Source organism: Falco peregrinus, chromosome Z, assembly GCF_023634155.1.
Source record: "Falco peregrinus isolate bFalPer1 chromosome Z, bFalPer1.pri, whole genome shotgun sequence".
In the NCBI taxonomy this organism is placed as follows: Eukaryota; Metazoa; Chordata; class Aves; order Falconiformes; family Falconidae; genus Falco; species Falco peregrinus.
Window position 1 is genome coordinate 79851998 of NC_073739.1, and position 16988 is coordinate 79868985.

Sequence of the window (16988 nt, forward strand, 5' to 3'; positions counted from 1 at the left end):
TAGTTCCAACCCCCCTGCCACGGGCAGGGACACCTTCCACTACACCATATTGCTCAAAGCCAAATCAAACCTGGCCTATAAAACATCTAAAGAAATGCAATACCAAACCCTTGCAGCCCTTGTTCCAAGCAAATTCAACACCAATCACACTGAACTTAAAGTCAGAACAAATGTTCGTTAACTGATGTGAATCAAAGCAGGCTAAAATAGCAGTGTATTGCTTTCATTGAGTGAATAAAAGGGAAAACAGCACAGATGTGTACCAGAGGCCAGATACACCTGGGTTTCATTTGTTCTGAAGAAGTAATAGACTTCCACCTCCTTCCCCCTGCTAAGAACATTTTACTCGTGTGTACTTTCTTCACATTGATTTACTTATCTATAACTTTTACTGCTGCTTAATATCACTTCTGATTTTAGCCTAGGATAATTCTCTATTGTTATATGCTCATTTGTGATTCACAGCTATTTTCTTCTCCATATATATCCATTGCGGCATACAGCTCTGAGGGATTTATCTTGAGAAAGTGCAGTCCCCAGAGCAGCTTTACAATCCTGGAGAATGGTGAAAATAATAATTCATAACAAAAGTTAGTAGCTACTATTGATGTTGTTAAGCTTTATCCTACGCTACTGAAAGGAAAATTGAGGCTAGAATACTGTTTATTTGCCCCACAAATCAATGCACATAGGCACCTCAGATGCAGGCACATAGAGGTTTCCCTGTCCATCTGTTAGTGTCCAACAAGAAATTTTCATTCACACAGTCCTTAAGGCAATCTCACTTGGAGGGCATTACTGAAATGTAATCAATATTGCTAGTGATACTGTGAAATACTTACTTGTTTCCATAAAATCAGTTGTGTTTTCAGAGCCACGTAAAATATTTACAGCATCTGTCAGAGAAAATTCATGGTTATCCCTGTGATTGTCTTCAAGACTAAATTAAATCTTGCAATCACCGTACAGTACCCTTGGCTGGTTAGAAAACAGAACTGTAACACCAATGGTATTTTAAACTGATGCTTGTTCTGTAGCGATTTCAAAAGAAGATAGTGTTAACATGTTTCTTTGTGCATTTTGACCTTCTGCATCTTGCATTTTGAGCTTTTTTTCCTGTATTCTAGTTTTTTGTTTGAACCAGAGCCTTTCATAAACACAGTATTTCTCACATGGAGGAGAGACAGGTATCTTTTTGCAACATTAACTTATATTGCAAGCACTCTGTTCTACTTTATATTTTCCGATTAACTCCTAATCCAGAATGCTATGACTCAGAACTGCTACACAGGACTGCTACCTCAGCCCTGTGTGCAGCCACAGCCCTGGTGCAGCTGCTTGCGATAACACAGCACTTACCTGTCACCCAGTGGGACCTTAAATTCCTGCATGTTGCACTTAACCCCAAACTTCATGCCACATCATCCTCTTACAAAGATGCAAACCCATGTCTTCTTACAGCTCAGTCACCTACAAAAAACCTTTGAGAGACTGCTCAAAGGGGAAGAAAAAGGTTCAGTAATGAATGATACCTCCTTCGTCAGGAGAAGAGGAAGCTGAGTGTTCCCCAGTCAGGATCAAACTGTTCTTTAATGCCCTAAGAGAATCTTACTGCCAGAAAGATTTGTAATGACAGATCCCACTGAATCTGCAGGGTGAGTGACATCCTAGTCCCTAAGGAGAAGCAGGCTAACAGCTCTAGAAACTTCATGATACCCTGGAGCTCCATGGCTGGGGCTGCTGCATCTTCAGGAGCAGTGAGGGCAGGCAGTGGCACCCATCGGCACCGGGGCAGGTTTGCAGACTCCCGAAACAGGTTGAGGCAGGTGGAAAGTCTCACCGCAGAGCAGGAGTGCTGGGGTGGATATGGAGGGGTGGCTGTGAGGAGCTCCTCAGAGCACCCCACAGCCCAGGGACTGCAGGCAGAGGGGCCGTCATTAATGCCACAGTTCAAATCAGCAGGTGGCTGCCGACAGCCTGTGGCCTCTGAGCAGGCAGCAGCAGTTCTCGGCTCTGCTCCTAATGCTGCATATTCCCTTTGGCATTTGGCTGTTGCTGGGGAAGTTTGGTACTTTAAGGGGGAGAGTCAAACCCCCTGAAGCACAAGGGGATGGGGGAGTCACAGCAGCAGTTGGCCTAGCACGGTGTGTTGAGGCACGGGGTCGGACTGCTGGGAGGCTCTGCAGTGATGGGCCCAGGATACCAAAGAGGAGGCTTTGCAGCACCAAACGGTGTGGATTGTCTTGGCCTAGATCCAGACGTTGCTGGGAAGGGGTCTGGCCAGTGTTGGAGGGCAGCTTTCAGAGCGGGGAAAGTTGGAAGCTGGTGACTTCTGGCAATAGCCATAAGACCAAGTGGCCCCAGCTACAAGTACAGAACAAGTACCCAGCTCTGGCCACTGAGAAGAACAAGCAGGGCTTTATCAGAGCCAGCTGAGTTCAAACCTTGTGTCTTCACAGAAGAGAAAAGGATTGTGATAGTTACTGGATACAACCTCCACCTGGCGAGGGACGCCCAACCTGCTGACTTGCTCTGATAAAACCTCAGCAGCTCTGGTGCTTGCCATGAAGCTAGGATCCAAGATAATGCCAAGGCTTCCCCAGCCCTCAAGCTATTGCAGCTCTTCCATCTAGGCACCAACAGTACTGCCAGGGTTGATCTAGAGCACGTTAAGAGTGACTGCAGAGCTCTGGGGGTGCGTGCAAGGCATGGGGACCTGGGTGGTGTCTCTTCAGTCCTACTGAGGCTGAAGGGCTTGAGCAAAGACAACTGATCTGTCAGGACAACACCCAATTGTGTTGCTGGTGTGACTAGAGCATTCACATCTGTGACTGCAGGACAGTCTCTGCTCATGCTCCAAGTACTTCAGATGCACAATAGCAAAACTGGCATAACAATACAGACATAACAACATCATAAAGAATCACTTCTCCCATTTCTCTTATTGACTTCAATTCTTTCTTCTGAACTAGAAAGTTCTGCCATGCTGCAACCATAATCAGTACTCCAAAGCTGCCTCCAGACCCAGAGTCATGTTAGAACAGCTGTTTAGTGATAAAAGGTAAAAAATACTACGGAAAAGCCTGCAAGAAGTAGGTAGATCTTTTTGAATGAAGGTAGTTGCTCAGGAGTTACCAGCAGAATAAATTAAATAAGTGCCAGTGTCACTTATAGCAGCTGTAAGAGTGACATGTTATTCAGCAGCTTTGTGAGCTCTCATGAAGCAGGGAGCACAAATAAGAAGGTAGAAGCTTACATAGAACATATCTGAATCTTGTTTGAGGAAGTGTTTCTCATGGTCATCTGTGGTTACATAGTACTACTGTATGTGCAGCACATTGCTATCCATGATGCTGTATAAATACAAGGGGCTTACAGAATAGTGTTAAACCGCAGGAATCACATCTCCTACAAAAAGGAGGACATCTGTAAGGGCTCTCTTGAGGAGGGGTCATCTATCACAGCAATTCGACATACAAATTGACAGGACAGTAGCCTTGAGACTTCCTCTGAATCTCAGCTGCATTATAGTTGGAAAACCTAAAGATATTCTCAATTTCTGTCCTGAAGAAGAGGGTCTGAAATGTGACCCGTGTGAATCACCATTGTTTAAGGAGAACAGTACAATGCAAGAAAGAAAAAAGAAGTGACTACATAGGGTGGAAAAGAGCAGTCTCACACTTAACACCTGTCTCTTGGGGACAGGAGATTTGCCAGAGAGACTATGCCAGCTTATGACCATGGAAGATATTCCATTTCATGCATTTGGCTAGTGGATCTTGTCAGTGATCCTTGTGACAAGGATCAGAGATCCCTTTCAGGTAATCAGTTGTAGACTCACAATGGGAGTTATAAAATGGCCATGTGTACCTCAGCTGCAACTGTCTTCTTCCTTCCCTAGCTTTTGATTTTGTGCTGGTAAAATACTCTAATAAACAGAGACAAGAGCAGCAAAGTCTGTACTTCTGTATAGCATTTGAAGGAATGATTTCTCTACCTTAATTTCCAGACTTGCCTGACAAGCTGGTATCTGACATGACTTCCTTACATCAAAGGAAGTAAGAGTGGTACAGCATGGTTGTCCAGGAGATATTTTTTTGCTTCTGGAAAACACATGGAATGTCACCAGGATTCCAATAGTAAAGTGCAATTGCATTTCACTTCTTCCACCTAATATGCTAGAATTCATTCTTATTTATATCTTTATATCAGTCCCTGTATATCCCACGTAGGGCTCAGATTTTCTGTCATGGACCGTGTCTCAAATTCTAGCCTGAGTGTACGGTACAGTTCAAGGCAAATGTAAGTATGCAGCAAGAAGCTAGGAATAAAGAATATGGAATATGCCTGGGTAGTTATTTGGCAGAACAAGTCTAATCCACCTGTGTGAGAAGAGGAAGATTTTGCAAGGCAAATGCTTTTTGATAGAAGCATGAGAGAGTAGACCATGAGTACAAACAATAGCAGAAATCTCTGGAAAAGATACATTGGTGGGATAATTGTTTTAGGATGGGATGAACAAAAGCAGCAGTTTATTCTTGTCTTACACACATGGCACAACATACAGAACCAGCACAAATAACTTACAAAATCTCATACACCATGCTTCCTCTCAAATAGCTTCTATTAAGTTACAACACCATAACGAATCAGGTATTTAGTTACGACAGATCTCCAGACATGGATAGGCTCCCATTCAAGGAGTTATTATTTTTGTAAGCTACTTAGACAAACAACATTTTTTTACATGTTTAATACAGTACAGTATCCTTAACAGAGTTCAAGATATTCACAATGATCATTGAATACTTTATAAAACAGCAGAATTTCTCATCTTGGTACAGGTTTACATTCTCTCCTGCCTTGTCTGGTTTACAGATGTGTTACAAGTCGTCTTTACTCAACTTTCCAAGCTAATCATTGTTTTAAATTAAAATAAAAAAATATTTACAGGGGCTTTTTAGATTTAATAAAAATGTCTTTGCTTCCCTTTCCCATTCCTACCCCCTACCCCAACCAACAACTGCCATTTAGCTGGCAGAAATATCAACCCTCAAGCTGCTATAGAAATTTGGAAAAAAAAAAAAAATTATGACGACTTGTTGAACGCAAAATGAAAGATGGTCACAGCCCATCATTAATTCAAAAAGGTGGATTCTTTTTTTCTCCTAATGTCAGAATTTGTGTCCATTGGAGACAGATGACTCCTGTCATCTGATTTTTAGAGACAATGTACTACCTATAGGCTAATATACCAAACCTTCTTTTCTTTTTTTTTCATTACAAGCTGTCACACTCTCTTTCATGCAATTGCTTACAGTATAATGTTCTTTCTTTACTAGAAATTGTAACAACTCTGATCAGGTGGTACTGACTTAAACTCTCCCAGTCTCCACCAGATCAGTGTCTCCCCTTATCCATAGTCCCATTGACATTTCTGCATTGACTCACAAGAGTTTTGCTCTGTGATTGCACTTCAAACCCCATTGAAGCCTGTGGGCATCTTTGCTTTAACTTGGTGGCTTTGGATTTGCTCAGCTTGAATGTGGCTGGCAAACTCTAGCCCTTAAGCAGTTAATCAGCTTTCTTAAGAAATAAACAAATAAGATTCCTCTCCTTTACACATACAATACGCAGGTTTTTTTTTTACATTGAGCATTATCATAAAAAGCATGTTTATGTTATTTTGAAAATGTATTTTTACAGAAATTTATAAACACTGTTATATCAAACACATTCTCAAAAACTGGAGAAAATACCGACACAAAACCTGGAAGAGCCTCAATGGAATTCTCCCAGTACTATTTGTCTACTTGCATATTTCATATTTCAGCGTCCTTTACTGCAAACATAATTTATCCATATGAGAACAGGTAAAGTCGACAAGAAATCCCCAACAGTTTTGAATAGGACCTGGATCTGTTGTTTAATGAAAGTAATTTGACATCTAGTGTATGAGGGGTTTACCCAGCATGCCCATTGTTACCTTTATTCACATTGAGCAATATCTGAATTCCCAAATAGTCTCATTGACTTCCATGGGATTACAAATGACAAAATGATGTATGTAAAAATACTGAAATGGTTTTCCACTTTTTAAATCCTTCTTATGTCAACAACTAACATCATTATATTTTTCTTTATATATAGTAATTGAAAATGATGTAGGAGTAATATTTGCAAACAATTCTGTATCAGAAATCAGCGTACAAACTTTAGGAAAGAATCTGCTTGTAGTTGTGCTATAGTTCTGACAGCCTAAAAGTCTTTCTGCTGTGACCAACAGTTTCACAGGTCTAAATGCTTTATTTATATACTTGTTTATGTTACACTTGATACTCCCCCAGCCTGGCATGATTTAAGTTTAAACCTATATATGTCACACTAACATGAAATTATTTTCCCTTACCACCATGTTATTTTTCCTTACCACCACCAATTTTCAGTACGATCAGTAATAAACATTAAAGCATATAATCTAAGTGAAATGGACTTTTCAAGTAGTTTGTCTAACATAATATTGGATGAATTATAATGCAAGCTTGGTTTCCTATCCTGCAAAAGTTTAAAAACGTATTAAACTCAGTATGTCGGGAGTAGTCATACTGGCTGTAATGGAATAGTCACAGTTCAGGAAGTTAACCAGCAGAATAAGGTTTTATTCTCTGTCTCACTAATTTTGTTTGTTCTTTCATGAAACAAAAAAAGAAACAGCTTTTTTTTTTTACTTTTTTTTTTTTTACTTTTTTTTTTCTTTTTAAGTATTACTGAATGGCTTAAAATATAATTGGTGAAAGGTCATTGACTGCAATATCCTGTATGTTACCTCACCTCAACAGAAATGCTTTCCCATGGCTTGAAATGCTTAAAGTGTAATCCTTGCTAAAGGAAAAAAAATGCAAGCCATATCTAATCCCAAATTCTAACTATACTGTAACATGTACAGTCACCCGTAAAGGAGCCCTTTTAACAAAACAATGTATGTTAACTTGCTTAACAATTTGTAGAATGTATCTATTTTGGTCACTGTAATAAAACAAGTTATATATGTACATATTAAAAAATCCAGGTGTAAGTAATTATACAATATTTCCACACATAAAACAACTAGTTACACACGATGTGATATGTAAAGCAAATTGCTGAAAATCTCTTCAGTCTTTGGGATGATCAAAGTATAAGTAACAAAAACGTACAAATAATGATTGAATTTTCATAAAAGAAGGCTTTTGATGGAGGGGCAGAAGGAATTCCCCTCCTACTCACCCACAATCCCCATGGCTTTTACAGACTCAGCTCCTTCCCCAATAAGCCAAAGGTGAGTTCTTTTAGATCTAATGATATGTTTTAATGAGGTTTACTGGTTTTTGGTGTTTTGTTGTTTTTTTTTTTCATAAAACATCATCTGCTCTTATTGAAGTTTATAGTGCTTCAGAAGTTTCAGGTTATTTAAACTCCATAAGAATATGAATCTGATCCAATTATGTTAAAGTCTAATGAAACAGAAATTCCTTCATTTGCTGTAAAAAATTTAGTTTACCTTCTCTTCTGGTAATTCAATCTAGTTTTTATTCCCTGACCCCCCCAAAAAAAAGTCTTGTAGTTACAAGCCTGTAATTTTAAATAGCAAAGAAAAAAACTGCTCCTTGCCTATGGAAATATATATAGTTATTCAAGTTCCAACCCCTCTCTAAGCTGCTAACCATCACACAACATATGCCATTTGGCAATTTGTCTCCTAGGATATTCACAAATTTCTTTCCAGTGCTCTCCAGCTGTTCCTTCTGCTGAAGATCCCAAGGTTAACCGACCAATGACCTCATTCCTTGACCCCCTGTCTGAATCTAAAACCAAAAATTCAATGCTGATATCATCAAGGCCCTCACAAGGAATGTCAAAGACAAACAATTCATTGAACACTGCATTGGGGGTGCATTTCTTCACATGGGTTTTCTTTTTAGAAATTCTCTTCTTAGCATGGTACAGGTTCACTTTGACATAAGGGTCTGCAATGAAAAGATAAAGCACAGGTCAGCTCTTGAACAGTACTGTAAAAATTTGTTGATCTAGTTCAATGGTAATTTTCATAATTTATCAACATAATTGCATCACAATGAGGGGATATTTCAAGTTATTGAAGATGATTCATTTCATCCAATTGTGTTTACATCATGATTAGTCCCTTTAAGCTCTCTTTATGGTCATCAAAGATGTAATCAAGATAGCTGGTGAAGTTTAGGGCATGATTCATCTGATCAAACACTGATGTCTCCTTCATGAGACAAATCCTTCCTTGCAGTCCATTAACCCTAGTAACATCCTTACTACATAAAAAGGTGGTCGGAAAGTAAATTCTAATAGACTCTGACAAATATGTATCATTACATACTTATGTGTAACAGAACTCTGCTTGTCACATGTTCTACCAGTAGAGGATAATCATTAGCCTTAATAAGACTCATACAAAGAAAAGCCTCAGAAAGGAAGGATTAAGCTCATGCTGAGAGAATGGATGAATGAATGTGATTAATTTCTGTTGTGGTTCCAGCAATGTCAATTAGCTTGATTAAATTGCTTCTACCAATTTTTATTAAGCATATTTAACAGTAAACTTTAAATGTAAGGGTATGTGCGTTGTTATGATATCCACTTGACTTGGTGTCTGTGCTGTAGTACTATTGAAGAAGGGAAGGGAAAACGTCCATATATTTAGCCCTTGACCAACTTTGACTGTTTGCATTCCTCATAATTATTTAACTGTTGCAAGATTCCTTTGCTACTGTCTTCAGCAATGGCTGTATTTCTTCCTTCAGAGGGATTCTAGAAAATGCTTTAACAATCATCCCTTTCAAGTAACTTGGCATTTATTTCAATGCAAATGTGGGGCTGCTTCCAAATTCTCATAGTGCAAATATGCAGTACAAAATCCTTTCTACTAAACCTTGTCAAACAATATAGGCTATGTAAACAGCTAATAAACATCAAGAATAGTTGAATAATTTTAAAATACTTTTTTAAAAAAGTAAAATCAAACCTGAACCATGTTTAGAAATGCCAAAGTTATCAGGCTCAAATAGTTGTATGATGAAAAGGTTTTTGCTTCCTTGAGCTGACAAGAGCTTAACAGGAGTAAGGTGTGATAGAATACAACTTCAGTTTCATAGCCTATCACCCAAACAAATACTTTAAAATAAGGCTTAATGTAATTAAAATGTTCATTGGCTTTGAAATAGATATTGCCACACAAGCACTAAAAATATCAAAATCAATACTCACAAGGGGATTCACACTGTTTTTACCTTCTGTTAAGAGGATATTTTCTGACTGTTACCTCTGACCAGCTACTAGATAAGGCTAAAATGTTCCTCTTGATATTATTAGGTCTCTTAGGAGACCTCAACACCAGGTATCAAGGAAACCAAGGAGGTTGTGAGAATGGAACAGCTTCTAAGTAAAAATAATCCCATCTTCCTAACGAGACTGAGATATGCAATTGTTTAGTTTACCCCATAGAAACACCATTTCACCATTCTCATTGTCCAAGATTTCTGTTGGGATGAGGAGGAAGTCACAAAGAAATAAGGACTGTCATGAGTGCAGCATGTTACTGACACCCAAACAGCTATTGAACCTTGCCTTGTTGATGAACAGCAAATGAAGAACTGTCTAAATGAACTAGGTCTCCAGATGTAGCATGGCTGCCTGGATCTCTTAGAAATAATTATTTTCCTATTATAGTTAGCAAGGTTCTATTGAGAGAAGCAGAAAGAACAAAATGGATAGCTTTACCCCGAAGAAATACAGTAGACAAATGTGTAGTTTGGATGTTGTACAGGGTCCAGGTGACTGCTGAGACTAGGAGGGATTTTGTTTTCAAGTTATTTTTCCCACCTTGGTGAACCTCAGCCAGACTTGGTCTGTTGAGATCAGCTTGCTGTCCTGCTGTCTTCATGAATCCTGCACTATCTTCTGTGACTTTGGGGTTGATTATTAGAAGAATGTATGCTCTCTTATAGTGGAGCAAACTTAGGCTCCATTTAGATCCTTTCTCCTTATAGTATGTGTATAAAAGAGATAAGGAGGATTTCAATGGAACTTTACTATGTAAATGTGAGAGATCTATAGGTTTGTTCTGTTGGATCCAGCATGGTTTAACTTTCTAGGTAAACTGCTATTTTTCTTCGTATGAGAAGTAGAAAGACTATTACTGGCTGCAGTAATTATGATTCAGTGGGTCCCCAGTCTACTTCTTCTTTTCCTTTTTTCAAAATAAAATCCTGTGAAATGAGAGTATCAGTCCTATACAGAATCACCAGCAGATGTGCTACTATTTGTGTAGTCCTTTGTTGTATACTGTTCTTCTTGTGTGGTTGTCTTATCCCTAGTATATTGTACACTAAATTTTATTCTGTTACTATGTTATCTAGCACTAATATCCATCTAAGTGAATTTCTAGTGTTGGCTTCAAATGGGGTTCCACTGAATGCAAAATGGCACCAGACCAGGGGAAGGGAGTGCAAAACCTGCTCCTTAGAGTATCCCAAGTATAGCTCACCATAAAGCATGGATGTTATGTTACAACCTGCTTCCAGCACTGGCATAATTCACCTCTTCACCTTGCCAAATAAATGTTAGTGCTCAGTGAGCCAAATTCAGCACTGGTGTAACTGGTTGCATTTCTTGGTGCTAAGCTGAAACAAACCATACGATGATCTCACTCAATACTGATTTTCTGTAAATAAACTAATTTTTGGTCATAAATAAAAGCCTTTAGCATCTGCAAACAACATCCCATACTTATAACAGATGGGTTCTGCTCAAGCCAATCACAAACCTCATTGGTTTCCACTGATAACAGATGTCATGTTCTTTTAACGTGATTGAAGAACAAATTTGTAAAATACATACCCTGGAAAATAAAGCATTGACCTAGATATGAATAAAATGAAGAGACTGAAAATATTAAACACACCATTTCTGCATTTATGGGATATTTTTAGTCTCTGAAATGCCACATTTCAGCTGTCTTCTGTCTGTTTCTTTTATATTCTTAGGGCATATTCATTAGTAAAACCATTACCTGATAATCCTGACACATCAGACTTAGGTAGATGCCTGGCTTTTAAAACAACCACAGTGAGCGTGTTTGTTGTAGACTGATAACAGAGAGAGATCAGTAATTCTCCACGCCCAGATGATTTCTGAGGAAATGAAAGAAAAAAAGAAATAGCACTATTTATAAGCAATTATATTGACAAACTTTAAACCAGAATTAAGAAGATTCATGAAATGTCACATAACTGTCTGCTCTGAAATGATGTAAAGGGATATAACTTACGGAGTTATGCAGTTTTACATAGCAAAAATTATTTCTCTATACTATAGTTATATAACTCTTTATGATTGGTTATCAGACTACATGAAAATAAATTAAAATACAAGATGACATGACATTAAATTCAAAGATTAGAAATGAAATCCTACATGCTGAGGAAAAAAATCTCAGTGAACAAAAAAGATCTTAAGAAAAAGATGAAAAATCCATAAAGCTATGTTGAAAGAAATAGCTAAGATAAATAAATAAATAAATAAATAAATAAATCTTCAGTTAAATCTTTTAAACAGGAAAGATTCAGTAAGTGAAATCTCATCCTTGACATTTCCTAAAGCAGTATAACATACATGAAATAAAGATGAGATAAAAGGACTTCTTTATGATTATTAGATTTGAATTTGCAGTTGTTTATTTCACAGAAAGGAGGAAGGCAAGGGAAACAAGCAAAAATAATACCTTATATACTAGAAAACCCAAGAACTTTTCAAGAAAATATCAATGACATAGTTATAGTTGTAATATAGTGATAGAATTGCAAAATAACACTATTAGTTATAGGTATGTTGTCTGGTAGACATTTATTTGATTTGGCAGTATGCTTGCTCTTTGAAAACAATCAAATTGAAAGGCAATACACATTCCACTTCCTTAGTAGAGATTAAGAGACGTGTGTGTGATGCATGTGCCTTTCTGTGGTTCAGCTGTGATGGTTGTAAATGATCTTTACATTCTGAAATGAGACAAGATGGTATGAAATATTTTTATCCCAGTGAAATCAGTATGTTTTGCCATTGCCTTCAGTAAGTCTTTGGCTTCCCCCCTCCCCCCCACCCCCACCCCCCACCCCGTCTTACTATCCTTAGTAGAGCTGCAGCCTGTGTCACAAATCTTGAGAGAGAAGGTAGTAACAGCAATGAAGTGCAAGAACATACTACTGCATATGGTCTCTAACAGGTTCCAATTTCTTAACTAAAGACTACCTGCACTCTTTAAGAATCTGCTATAAAACCCGTGTAGCTGAAGTGAAAGATTTACATTGATTTCCAAAAGCTTTAAGAAGGAATCTTGTTAAACAGAAAAAGGGAGGGAGGAGAAGGGGGATAATATCTAAATCTTTGCATTCTTTCCTTTTAAAGTAAATTAATGTGGAGTGAGGTCTCTTGACCAGATGTAAATGGGTTCACTCAAACCTGCTGGACCAGCTGAATAAGCAAGTAGAGTTTAGGACATTAGCACTTTCTTGCGATATGCTCATTGTAATGTTCTTTATTACATTTGTGTAATTGCTTCCTCATACTGCCGTTATGAAAGCATCTCAATGACTTGCATGATAAGCTTGTTTCCTTTTCTTTTCAAGATGGTAGCAGCATTACATAAGAATCATAGCTAACACTAGCACGACACTTTTAAGGTTTAAATAAAAAACATGTTACCCTAACATTTCTTTTGATGATCTCTCTGTCCATTAGCAGCCTTCCTTCTGACAGTTCAATTCCTGCGAGGGGAATGAGGATTTCTCCAATGATGTCATCTCTGGAAAACCTGTCAAAGCTCAAGATCATAAAGTGAAGTGTTAAGTCTTGAATTTGGCTATAGGGGATCCCATAAAACGTGAAGGTCTCATCGAAAGCTGGATCTAAGGTTTTTCTCAGCACTCTGGTTTTCACCTTGTGCTTTTTCTCAGGCAGGATTGTCATTTTGATGTAGGGATCAGAGGTCATTGACTGTTCATCCATTGCTGGCAGCCCACGTGCTTCTTTGATGTTCACTACAAATGCCTTTTTCTCAAAGTTGTACTCTAAGGAGAAAAAGAGAGTTCCTAGCTTGTCTTGTTTATCTTCAGATGACAGGGAAGTGATGGATTTTAAACTGTCAGGAGATAATGAATCTTTCTTTCTTTCTGCAAAGCGCTTAGGAGACAAATTTTCAACATCTGGAGAGCTCTGGATTTTGGGGGTTGCTTTGGGGAAGTTGCCATTTAGGTCTCTCTTCTCTAGGTCAAGATGGAGAGAATTCTTCGGCATCGCTGATTTGTTCTTTGTTTCGCTTTTATCATCTGCGCCAAACTTCTTCTTACTGTTGAGATTCTCAGGGTAAATATCAACCCCCTTCAGAACATGGACAAATTTATATGGAGGGGTCTTATTTGATTTGGAAGATTTACGTTGGCAGCATATCCAAGCAAAAAGGGAGACAGAGAAGACAAGGCCAAATGCACTAAAGATCCCAACCACTGTAGGAATTTCATCTGCAAATCAAATAAATATCAACAAGCACGTAAGCAGCAATGCCTTGGACTCTGTGTGATATTTAATAAAGTAATAATTTGGTAAAACAAGCTGATACGAGATGGTAAGAGCAGCAGGATCGACAGACTGAAAGTGCTTTGCATTGTACATATTGCTCGCCACCTGCAGGAATGAATGTGTAGTCCTGTACCAAGACACACGTTATTTTCTTAGTATTTTTCCATACACGGAGTGTTTGGGAGGAAGATACTATTTCCATCCTTATAGTAATAACTATTAGTAATTTCTCGACTATCTCATCCTTCTGCATGTAGTTTCTGAGTTTATATGTCTGTGAGTAATATCAGCTCTCAGAAGGATTCAGCTTTGAGATTATGGAGGTTTGTTGGTTAGATAACACAGATTCTGAAATAAGCGTTACTGATAGATACATCAGCTGCTTTTCACACTGTTTCCTAGAATACTTTGTACACTTAATTAACTCATTTTTTATGGTCAGATCCCATAATTGCCTGGAGGTATCTCTTGAAAGAACTGAGTTTAATTGGAGGTTATAACACTCAACAGTTTCAATGGGAATTTCAATACTTTGCAGGGGGAAGTCTATCAAGAAAATTTAGAATAATTATATACCAAGTGTCTTTTCCAGATGGATGTGACATTGGTCAGTCACATGTGGGTCCAGAATGGGAAAAAAATTTAAGCATATTGTTGATAATCACTAAGCTTTGCATTTAAGACACTGAAGCAAAGCTACGGGGAGTTTATGGGAAGGGTCACTACTTTTTAGGAGCACATAAAAAAAACCCAAACAAACATAATTCTTTTCTACCTTAATATGAATCATATAATTAAACTGAATAAAGAGAAAACTAAGCAAGTGTTACAACCTCAATTGTCATGTGGATACATTAGTTACATATAGAGTACCATTAGCCCTTCAAAGCATGCATCGAAGGGTAAATGAGCACAACTAATTGGAAATTCAATTTTGCCCATAAGTAACATTACTAAGTGAGTTTAAACCTCCCACAATGTAACAATCAGAGCTTAATCTTTATTCCTGGAACAGTGGAAGGCCAATGGAATATTAATGGAATGACATTGTTTATGCATAAAAGCAATTATGTAACAGTTCTGATTCTCTCGATTAGCAAATTGTTCTGGATGAGAAAAGCAAACCTATTCCCAGTCTATGTATTACTAAATCAGTTTCATCTAGGTAAAAGCTGGGCAGATAGATGTGCTGCCACTATACCTTTTCTTTTTAGTGGGCTGATTAAAAAAAAAAAAAAAAAAAATAATAAAAAAAAAATCCACAACAATACTGTTAGAGCAAAGTAGGACATAATGTTCCAGCACATAAAGGATCGGGTCTGGCTATTAATTTCTTCTGACGATATTCATGTCACTTTCCCTTTGCCTAAAAACTGTATTAGTCTACATACTTAATTGTAAGAACTTAATAAAATGACTGAAAATTATATACATAAACAAAAAGTATTATTTCTAAGTTAAGCACTTGGCTTTGAGTTTCAAGAATTCCCTGGGCTGCAACATTTTAAATATGCATGGTATAAAGGTAGAGAGCAAGAAGTAATTGAAAACTAATCAGAATACTTTAATAGCTTTTAAGAATAATTTGCACATTTGCAATACTTTTTCACGAGACTACAGACTTTTTATAATAATGAGTATTATGCTATACTTTAATTCTACAACTACTGAAAGCAGTGGTAGAATCAATTTAGTGTTTAATATCTTTCTTAACTAATTAGACAGGCATGATGTCACAAGTGTGGTTAGAAACATCAAGTGGGTGGAGTAGGAAAGTAGATGCAATGGTTACTAAAATGGTTTTATATCTACAACTAATTATGTTGCAACCTGAATTTCTTGCTGTTGTCATGATGTAAATGAATTAGTTAACATTCAAGGCTGTGTATTAATAGGAAACATCACCTATTGATTCTGGAATAAGCTCTTATTTCAGTTACGTGATATAAATCTGGAGTCACTTCACTTAAGCCAATGGCATGGTCCTTGAACTAAACCACTGCTAAAGCAAATATAATCTAGGCTAGAGTCAATATTTGTAAAGCAGGGTTCAGAAACATTTCTACTTACTGCTTTTCTGAGTGAAGTTATTTATGTAGCTATTTTACCAGTGCACCTATATGACTGTTTCTGAAACTTCTGGTATCGCAGTTGATCGCCCTACAGCCAGTATGTAGAAATGACAAAACTGAAAAGTTCATTGTTATTGTTGCTATTCTCAATGAATCCAGACTGATCAAGATGTAGCTGTTTAGCTGAAGACACTGAGATCCTGTATTTTCATTTTCCAAGCAATGTCCTTTACAAGACTATATTTCACTTTAACTAACGACAGACAAGTCTTTCTCTACAACAAGAAAAAAGGAATGACAATTATTCCAAAAATGGCTTAAACAAGGATTTTCTCTATAGCAGAGGATGGATTTACATCATTTATCTCTGAAGCCACGCTGCTTTAGCCAAGGCAGAGTAAACAACCCCAAACCTCTCTCATCTGAAAATGCACCTACACAAACCTCTTCACTTCTTCCAGTGCTTTACCGGGGGGAATGGATAGGGAGGAAGGGAGACAAGGTAAAGAAAGATAATTCACACAACTTTGGAGACTGAAGAGAACCGAGGGAAATCCGGTTCCTCCCAACAAGCTGCGTGCTGGGAGGCGCTGGGTGGCTCAGCAGAGGCTGCCTGCGTGCGCTGAGCCCGGGGAGGGGAGCAGCCCCCAGCCCCGCGGCGGGGAGTTGGGGCCGGGACGCGCTTACCGAACTGCTGGCGGCTGGCGGCGATCGGAGCCATGTTGGCGGCGTGCGCTGTCCGCGGTGCTGGAGCCGCTGTCCGCGGTGCTGGAGCCGCTGTCCGCGGTGCTGGAGCGGCAGTCCGCGGTGCGGGAACCGCCTCCACGGGTGCCAAGAGAGCTGCCCGGGGTGCTGAACGCTCTGCTCTGCTGTGCCCCGGCTCTCCGCTCTCGCAGCCCTCGGGCAGCAGTCTTTTCCAGCGTGGGTTTAAAAAAAAAAAAAAAACAAAAAAAAAAAAACAACAGAGAAAACAACAACAACAAAAAAACAACAACGAAACCCTGGAACACGAGCGGTGGGGAAGGTGGAGGAGGAGGCTGCGAGGGGACTGGAGGAGAGGGGGAGGGGAAGAGTCGGTCCTCCCCTTTGCACACTGATTTGCAACCCCCTTCCTGTTTTGGCTTTTCTGAGTAGCTCCGCTCCGAGACTGAAGACGTGGTTGAAACCGAAATTGACGCAATCCTGACGCTACAGGGCTGAAATCAGCACCTTTCCCACCTCCCATCCCCCCTCCCCAACCACCACACCCTCCCTCCCTGTGTCTCCCCCCCCCCC

General features: G+C 38.7%; 1 protein-coding gene across 2 annotated transcripts; it reads right to left on the reverse strand.

The window, feature by feature from the left end:
* Positions 1 to 4509: 4509 nt before the first annotated feature.
* SYT4 (synaptotagmin 4) lies at positions 4510 to 16632 on the reverse strand. Of its 2 annotated transcripts, none has more exons than XM_055791709.1 (4): positions 16401 to 16632; positions 12775 to 13583; positions 11081 to 11201; positions 4510 to 8006 (listed from the first exon to the last, which is right to left on the reverse strand). In XM_055791709.1, exons 1-4 carry the CDS (start codon positions 16432 to 16434, stop codon positions 7699 to 7701), a joined length of 1272 nt encoding a protein of 423 aa, XP_055647684.1. In that variant the 5' UTR covers positions 16435 to 16632; the 3' UTR covers positions 4510 to 7698. The 2 variants fall into 2 exon arrangements, with proteins under 2 accessions (XP_055647684.1, XP_055647683.1); XM_055791708.1 differs by having other exon boundaries at positions 12769 to 13583.
* Positions 16633 to 16988: the final 356 nt, after the last annotated feature.

Excerpts from the sequence above, each read along its gene's own strand:
- SYT4 (XM_055791708.1), bottom strand. The coding sequence starts at position 16,434 with ATGGCTCCGATCGCCGCCAGCCGCCAGCAGTTCG. Across the intron at positions 13,584-16,400 it reads CGCCAGCCGCCAGCAGTTCG|ATGAAATTCCTACAGTGGTT; the intron begins GTAAGCGCGTCC and ends TTTGATTTGCAG. Across the intron at positions 8,007-11,080 it reads TGATGTGTCAGGATTATCAG|ACCCTTATGTCAAAGTGAAC; the intron begins GTAATGGTTTTA and ends TTTTCATTGCAG.